At 45.6% G+C, this 8,862-nt stretch overlaps 1 protein-coding gene across 5 annotated transcripts in view; it reads left to right on the plus strand.

Moving 5' to 3' along the window:
• fmnl2a (formin-like 2a) overlaps nt 1-7,835 on the plus strand; it is a 49,676-nt gene extending 41,841 nt beyond the window's left edge. The window contains exons 20-27 of one of the 5 annotated variants that reach the window (XM_076039721.1): nt 58-138; nt 465-594; nt 695-858; nt 946-1,047; nt 1,619-1,714; nt 2,080-2,203; nt 3,560-3,679; nt 5,631-7,835. In XM_076039721.1, coding sequence (XP_075895836.1) covers nt 58-138; nt 465-594; nt 695-858; nt 946-1,047; nt 1,619-1,714; nt 2,080-2,203; nt 3,560-3,651 — 789 coding nt within the window. In that variant the 3' untranslated portion in view covers nt 3,652-3,679; nt 5,631-7,835. Of the gene's footprint in view, nt 1-57; nt 139-464; nt 595-694; nt 859-945; nt 1,048-1,618; nt 1,715-2,079; nt 2,204-3,559; nt 3,680-5,160; nt 5,261-5,630 lie in introns of those variants that run through there. The other 4 variants (XM_076039720.1, XM_076039723.1, XM_076039722.1 and 1 more) reach the window with 4 other exon arrangements.
• The last annotated feature ends 1,027 nt before the right edge of the window (nt 7,836-8,862 follow it).

Consider the following 8,862-nt stretch of genomic DNA (forward strand, 5'->3'; position numbering starts at 1 on the left):
TATTATCATTGTTATGATCACTCCGAACATTGCTCCACACTGTGTTCTGTTGTTCAGATTATCTTGGCACTCGGGAACTACATGAACAGCAGTAAAAGAGGAGCCGTCTATGGATTCAAGCTGCAAAGTTTAGACTTGGTAAGATGCAACTGTTGCCCTATTTGTTTTTTGTTTTTTAACTTAAAGGCCCCATGTGTGTAAGATTTAAAGGCATCCGCTGGCTGCAAGTATGCACATACTAAGCATTCATGTTGATGGGAAGAGCACTTCCATTAATGCACACGTAGATCATGAGTTTGTCTAAAAGAAATTCATGTGATCAACCGACGCCTCAGAAAACGTGGATCGACGTGGCTTGCTATATGTTTTCCAACCACTAGATGGCGCTGAATCTTACACGCTGAACCTCATTAAACAGACAGTATTCTCGAGCCGCCGCTCTCTCTTTTTTTTTTTCCTCACAGCTCCTCGACACCAAGTCGACGGACCGCAAGCAGACGCTGCTGCACTACATCGCCAACGTTGTGAAGGAGAAGTACGTGCAGGTTTCCCTCTTCTACAACGAGCTGCACTACGTGGAGAAAGCCGGTGCGGGTGAGTCACAGGGACCAGATGCCGTGCCACTCGTTTGTGATTTTTTTTTCTTTTTTTTCCCCTGCGGTTAAACTTGAACTGCACGTCTCCACCCTGGCAGTGTCCCTGGAGAACGTCCTGCTGGACGTGAAGGAGCTGAACAGGGGCATGGAGCTGACCAGGAGGGAGTACAGCATGCACGGCCACAACACCATGCTGAAGGAGTTCGTCGCGCACAGCGAGGGCAAGCTGAAGAAGCTGCAGGAAGACGCCAAGATCGCGCAGGTAGGAACGGCGCCGCCTGGCTGCGGCCCCGGGGAATCGCGAAGCGGAGGCCAGACGAGTCCCAACGACCCTCTGTTGTTCCCGCAGGACGCGTTCGAGGAGGCGGTCAAGTTCTTTGGGGAGAACTCCAAAACCACGCCGCCGTCCGTCTTCTTCCCCGTGTTTGTGCGATTCGTCAGAGCTTACAGGGTGAGTGTGACTTCCCGCGCTGTGAAGTGATTCTAGTTAACGCGTAGACAATTGAGAATACCTCAAGGTTTGAGGGGTTTTTTTTTGGGAGAGTATCTGGACAGTTCAAGTTTGTGATTGTTCTTCGAATGAAAAAAATAGAATATTTCCACTAAGGAATTATATTTGAGTATAAGAAACACAAGAAATATTTTGTTAAGTTACATATAGAGACTTAATTTGTAATTAATCGCGAGTTAACTCAGGAAACTAATGCGATTAATCACGATTACAATTTTCAATCGACTGACAGCCCTAACAATTTCACTTTTATCCAAAGTGATGTACAGCACAAGCAAGAATTTAGACTTGAGTGAAAAATTTTAGTAAGTGCAGCAACATGCCCCAAGTTATATTAGCCGCTAGTGCCAGAAGAAGTGCCAAGTTTTTGTTTGTTTGTTTTCTTAACATGATGTAAGCACAACCAAGCACTCTTTACAATTCAAAGTCAGCGTCAACAATGTTGCTCGACCTTCTACAAAAACCTGGTGACGATGCGCTTGCGTGACACCTGTGTGTCCCATTTCCGCAGCAAGCGGAGGAGGACAACGAGCAGAGGAAGAGGCAGGAGCAGATCCTGATGGAGAAACTTCTGGAACAGGAGGCCATGATGGAGGAAAACCAGAAGGTGCGGCGCGCGTGTCCTTGGCCTCGCGGGTTTTCTAGGTCAGGAGGCGGCGGCAGGTTAAGCCGATTCGGCCTCCTTCGCCTTCCGCCTCATCATCCAGACTCACCGGGGGATCAGCCGGGGCTCTGCCTGTAGGGCGACTACCCCCCTCCACCTCCCCCCCGCTGAGTCGCATCACATCCACTCAGAGTCAGCGGTTCCATCCCCTCCGAGGTCCAATTAGCTCACACATGCAAGAGCCCCCACAGTGGTGGTAGTAGGAATGTGTGAGAGTCCTTGGTGGATTTGTCTGTGTAACGAGTTATTAATAGATGCTAAACACTGAAAGTTGTGCGTCTGTCTTGTGTGTGTTTTTTTCTTTTCAGTCTCCATCGCACAAGAACAAGCGACAGCAGCAGGAGCTGATCCAGGAGCTGAGGAAGAAGCAGGTGAAAGACAGCCGCCACGTCTACGAAGGCAAAGACGGGGCCATCGAGGACATCATCACGGGTAACGTCACCCAGGCCTGGCCCCTAAAACACACACACACACACACACACACACATACACACACACGCACACGTATACACGTGCTCTGCATGAAGATTTCCGCTGGGCCTCAACATTCAGCCATTAACAAACGGGGATCGTCGAAAAAGCAACTAACATTAGCAAAATGAATCGGCTGTCGGATGTTTGTGAACCGAGAGGTTTTAACGACCCGCTGAGTCCAAACATGAGGCGACAGCTGGGCCTAATCCGCAGACGCTGGACTCGAATGTGTCCAGCGATCGTTGCTTACCTTTGTTCTGCTCTGTCATTGCTTCGTAACACCAGCTGTGAACGGGGGCTGACCAGGAAGTGACCAACACCCGTCAGTTGTAGTAACCCCATGCTTCCGCAAGCCCGGTTTTCCCCTGCAAGGTGGCGGTTCAAGTTCTGGAGCACAGCCCAAAGCAAATTCTCAATATATTTTTTCTGATAGTTTTGTGAATTATGACACTTTACACACAAGCTTGCAAACTTTGTCCCTGAGTAGAAATAATTCAAGGCTCACTGTGTAACATTCAAAGGGACTCATTGGCATAAAAGTGAAAAAACAGACACACAAATATCTTTGTAGCTCATCAGCGTCACTATAATCACTATAAGTTTTACGTTTGTTTGCTAACAACAATGATAATGATAATGTATATTTGCATTAAGAGCAACTTAACGAAGGGAGGCCGTAAAGTGCCCCCATGTTTCTGCAGTAGCCCTGAGCATCAGTCTGCACAAGCTTTCATCAGCAACATCAGAAAATAAAAAAAACATGTACAATTGTGCAATATACTTTCTTACCACTAGATGCTGCTAGATTTTGGGCCTTTTTGCAGATACAGCTCCAACTGTTCGACCCATACAGGGTTTTTAGGCTGGCACTGGTTTAATAAAGCATATGAATAATTTCCCATTGTTCATAACAATGTACATTTAGAATACAGTAACACAATACAATTGGATTCGCTACATAAAAGTTATAGAGTGGATTTAGATGTAATGGTTCACCAAGTGTTTAAAGTTTTAACCTCATCGTTCATCATCTCATCCCTCCCAAGATTTCCTCTCTACAATGACTTAGCTTAGTTGACTAAAAACCAAAACGTGATTATTTTTCTGCCACTGGAATCGATGTGATAATAAACCCCCCCGCCCCGCCGTGGAGTTGACGCTACTTCCTGATGCCGCCGTCGGGGAAAGTCGCTCGGTGCTAACCAGAGCCAAACGGCCCCCTCCTCCCTGCAGGAGCCTCCTTTGCTTCTCTCACATTGTCATGTTGTGTCTTGTGTCTTGTCCTGGCTGTTGTCCTTGTCCTTCTCGATGCAGTGCTGAAGACGGTGCCCTTTACCGCCCGCACCGCCAAGCGCGGCTCTCGGTTCTTCTGCGAGCCCGCCCTCAATGAGGAGTACCATTACTAAGCTCATAGAACTGTCTCTCTTCTCTAAGGTTGCTGGAACAAAAACATACTCTTCTTCTTTGTGATCCCCGAACCCCCCCCCTGCCCCCCCTACACACACGCACACACCCAAACCCCCTTCCGACCCCAGCATGCCCCGTCAAACCGCCCCTTCCCACTTCTTAACCGTCCCGAACTCGGACATGAGACGTGCACGCGTGTCGTCCACGAGCGCATGCGGTTCCGTGTGTTCCCCCCGTTGTTCTCCCGTTCTCAGCATGACTTTCAGGGCTAACCACGTTTTTGTTTTGTTTTATAACACAACCATCTGCATGGAGTGACACACCATCATTCCTCATCGTTTGTTGTCGAACCACAGCAAAGCATAATGCCACAGGAGGACGAACCAGACCCTGTGCTGCCATCTGGTGGTGGCAGATTGAATTGAATGCCAAACACTCCTCTGGTTGTCCTGTGGCATCATCACTTGCTTCATTTGTGCGTTCATGTTTTTGATTGAAAATGTTTGTTGTGTGTTTTTGCTGTCACATCACTGCAGCTGCAGACACGCCATCCTGCTTCCCCCGCCGCTATTCCCACAATGCATCACTGGCTTCCCCTCCTTCGCCCCTGTTTGCAATGCCTGCCTTCGAAGTGGCTCTCCCTGCACTGCCGGGCATCCCTAATGTACTGCATGAGCAGCTGCTTTATAGGGATGACTGTTTGCGTAGCAGGAGTCGGTTTGCTGTTCGGGCTGCCGTCAAGATGTAACGATATCAGAATCTCACAGTAACACGTCGCCTCTTGAGCAACAAGCCCAGTGTGTGATAGTCACACATCCTGCAACAGTTTTGCAATATTCAGTATCTTCTAGCAAGAACTACCATTTTCTCTTTTTTTCTTTATTATTTTTTTTTTTTACTAAAGTTCATATCTGTGCAAAGGATGCTGGGAAGGCATTGGGCCTGTGGTGGGTGCAGTTCCCTCTTCAAAAGTCCACTACGGCACCGAGACACGACAAACCCGCTGATATCGTTACATCGCCAACTGCTAACACTCTTGTTCTGCTGTGCTTACGCTTCATTCATTCATTTATTTATTTTGTAATTAACACAGTAGCAGTCAGGGTTTCAAGGTTGCATGCATGCTTCTGCCTGACTTTCTCCTGAGTTTTATTCTTTCAATTGAAGCATTGTTTTTCTGTCTGCTGTATCCTGGAGCCAGTTGTGTATTTTCCTGTACTGTTTGATGGCGCGGGCTCCCCTCCTGTCCTGCTGGTGGCCACTGTGTGAAGCAGACTGAGTTTGTAACACAAGAACAAGAAAGAAAGACATTAGAAATCAGAAAGACGCTTTGATTCCACCCCCGCCCCCCCTCTCTCGCTGCCAGCCGTCTTCTCCCCCCCCCCCCCCCCCCACCCCCCTCAAGCTCCTGCAGCTTTGCTTTGCAGCGCTCTCCCAGCAAAGCCAGCTTCCATTCTTCTTCTTCTTATTATTTTTTAACATTTTCATTTTGTCTTCTCTTCATCCAGCACTAAAGAAGAATAATATTACTAAATTTCCCAATGTCTACTCGAGGGTAAGGAACTCCTCCAGTAGCTCTCCTGTAGTGGTGGATGTGTCCCAAACCTGGCAAGCATCTCTCTTTTACCTCATCCTCTCAGACTGTCCTCTCACTTCCGGGTTTTCTTTCCGGGTGTTTCCCCTCCCCATCACTGAATGTTTTAAGACGGATAACAAAATGGGACTTTAATAATAATAATAATAATGATTTAAATCAATTATTCCCCCTCTCACCTACTTTATGGGTTTTATAAGTCGGCACCCAAGCGGCCCTGAGAGTCGTCTCACAGGCGCCTGCGCTTCTTTCTTGTGTAAGAAACTCACGGTGCTTGAAGACACAGGCTGCCAGCAGTCAGAGCATGCGCACTCTTTCCAACACAAACAACTGCACACAGGTGGACTGACGGCTTTTATTTATCCTTTAATTTCCCCTTCTCAGATCTGAGGAACCAGCCGTACAGGCGGGCGGACGCCGTGCGGCGGAGCGTCCGGCGGCGCTTCGACGACCAGAACCTGCGGCCAATGAATAACGGCGAGGTGGTCATGTGATGAAAGGAAGCCAGAGAGGGGGGGAGGAGGGGCAAGTGGGAAGAAGTTTAGTTGGATGGGACGATGTCGCGAAAGAAAGAGAGACCGGAAGTGGTACACTGAGTGGTGGGGGAAGAAAATGGAAGTGATAGACGACGGCAAGGAGCGTGTAAATATGTTACTAAAGAATATTTGGTTATTCTGACTGTGTTGGAGCAACTTTGTCACTATGAAGGACCGAAAATACACGTTGTGGGACTGAGTTGAATGTGTGTGAAAGGTTGATGCAGAAACCTTCGACCAGCCAAGTGCCTGAACTTATGTCTCCCCTCCGACACGGCGGGTTTACGTCACTCTGTCTTCTATGATCAATATAAAGTCGACCGCGGCTTTATTTTTTCTTTATATACAACAAAAAAAGAAAAAAAAAAAACGAGCAGACTTGCAGCGGCCTTAAGAGTCACGTCAAGAAGAGATACTTCCTGGGAAGCAGGATGTAGAATGTATGGGAGGAGCTCCCTCTAGCGGTCACACCTGGTAGGACTGTTGAGTCGGACGCTGCCCGAGTTGGTCCTCATGCTTTACATTCCGCACTTTTTCCACATCTCATGAGACTTTTACAACTGTGAGTAAACGTATATATATATATATATATAGATATACATATATTTTGAAAATAAAGGGCTGTTGATCGGGCACGAAAGAGGTGAGAGGATAAAGAGGATACAGAGAGGAACAAAACTGTCAAGATTAAATGACAGTAACAGGATCAGAGATGAATCTGTCCTGTGTTTGTAGCTCCTAATCCATCATCTTCTGCGTAATTTATGACAAAACAAGGTTAGCATTCCTGCTGGAGTAGTTGGTGTGTTTACTGGGAACAATTAATTCCACTGCAGAATAAATGAGCCAGCAACAGAGTTACATACAAGAGAAAAAAAAACACTACCAAAATGTCGAAGCTGCATGAAAAGCAAACATGAAAACGACAGCCTGGCCATACTGGATCTTTTGAGCTTAACTGGATTTAACTTTAAATTTCACCTGATTGATTTTCTCATTCCAAGCCACTGTCTACTCACTGTTGTAATGTTAATGTATAGTATTTAACCACTCAAAAGATTCCTCTAAGTTTGTGTTTTCCATCTATGTCAAAAGTAAAAACCACGTAAATCGAAGAACTTCCCTAAATGTACAGATATTTTGCTACAAAGTTTTTTGTTTTTTTTGTTCTGTTTTTTTTTTTTTTTGTTATTTTTTACTTAATTCACATTACCAGACGGTCAATGTTGTACATATTGTTTAAACAAAAAAAGTTTTCATTGCCTTGTGCTATACAACTTGAATGTTATTTTAACTTATAGTTTTTTTTTTGTCTCCATTGTTTGTTTTTTTTGTTGCGTTATTTTATTTTATTTTTTTCTTATTGTCGTCCATATTTAATGAAGCCAAATGAATCTGCAGCGGTGCGTTCAGTGGCGGCGTCTTGCCGATGGCGGGCAGGCGGCGGGGGGTCGCTCGCTTTGCCGGCGGGGACGTCGCAGGAAGGTGGAGCTCAGCCGTGACAACGCAACATTCACCAGAGCGTTAAAGCCCACATATTCTGCCCATTTTCCTTAATATTTTTCACTCTGGACTGCAGTGGAGGAGGCCCACGCAATTATTCATCCAACTGAAAACTTCTGATGCTGAGAACGCAGCAAATTTAGCCTTCTGTTTACAGCGTTCTGCTAAAAACGGATTCTTCCACACGATTGGAAGGGGACAAAAAAACATGAATTTACTGGTTCACTGACAGGATTAGAAGGCAGTGACAAGGTGAATCCTATATATGAGCTCTTTAAACTATATGCTTGATGAGACTAGCTGACTAGCTGCACTGCGATTGGTCGGTTTCCTGGCTTTGACACGCCCACCTGCGTCAGTTCCCACTGAAGCTCCCGCTGCCGTTCATCTCTTCTCTCTCTCTCTCTCCACTTCACTGACTGTTCTAGTGACGTTTCTCTAACTGGACAATACTGGCATGTGTCTTCTGGTTTGTTTGTTTTTTATTCCACCAGAAATGTATTTTAGGCAGTTTGTGCTTATAACAAAAATAACTTTTTTTTTCTTTTTCTTTTTTTTAAGAAAAAAGATGAAACTTAGGTAAAATGAGATTTACAGATATGATTAAATAAACAATTTACATTGAAACTCAGTGTGTATCTTTGTTTTTAGAGCTGAATATCTTTCACTATATGTGTGACGGATGAGTGTCACGTGAATGTGTATAATTGTAATTTTAAAAAAAATGGGATTCAATTAACTATCTAATTGTTGACAAGGATATGGCTATTATGGCTTCACACCAGGTGAAACTTTCAAAAATGCACTCAGAGGGAAAAGAAGCCATTTTAGCTGGGAGAAGTTTCAAAGTAACAGACGTCTCTCTTCTCTGCAGAGAATCACACTTTTTAAAAATCAATAGATGTCCTTTTTGTCATTTTAGCAGGATCAAATTGAGCTCAGTCTCAGAGCCCTCCAACGCTTCTGGGAGGAGCTATTCACAAAAAAAAAAAACAACAACCACTCTCTCCACACAGAAAGGGATTATGGGAAAGCACCATGAGCAAAAGGACTGGTACTTTTCACTAAACACCTCCATGACTGACTTGATAATCTCATTAGATTAGTTTACTACCTGTTGAGCATCACTGGGAGATTATTTCCTTGTTATTAATACAAGTTTCTACTCTCACCTTCCTGGAGTCTTGTAGCGTATGGGACACAGGAAGTAGAGTATATAGGGGGCTTCCTTCCCTCGGGGTGACAGGAACAGGAGGGTGCATGGCCCTTTTGGGGCCTCCCTCCATCCTGGCTGGTGGATCCATTTTAGGTGTCGCATGAATGAGGTTCAGACATTGAAAGAGAATCTTCAGCCTGCCTAGCTGGACCAGAGCAACCTGGCGGTGTTAACAACTGGTCTGTGCTGGGATAGCAGTAAGTACCTCCCCCTGGTACAATCCAGTAAGACCTTGATTGTAGCCGAGCCTTCTTTTATGAGTAGTAGCCTCACTCATGCAACAACCTGGCCTTTCCTAAACCCCCATAATTCATCACCTGCAAGTCCAGTTTAGGCTTCAAAGACGTATTTTGCCGCAACG

This window comes from Nelusetta ayraudi, unplaced genomic scaffold (genome assembly GCF_046127955.1).
Source record: "Nelusetta ayraudi isolate G7.1 ecotype Tasmania unplaced genomic scaffold, CSIRO-AGI_Nayr_v1 ptg000060l, whole genome shotgun sequence".
Classification (NCBI taxonomy): domain Eukaryota; kingdom Metazoa; phylum Chordata; class Actinopteri; order Tetraodontiformes; family Monacanthidae; genus Nelusetta; species Nelusetta ayraudi.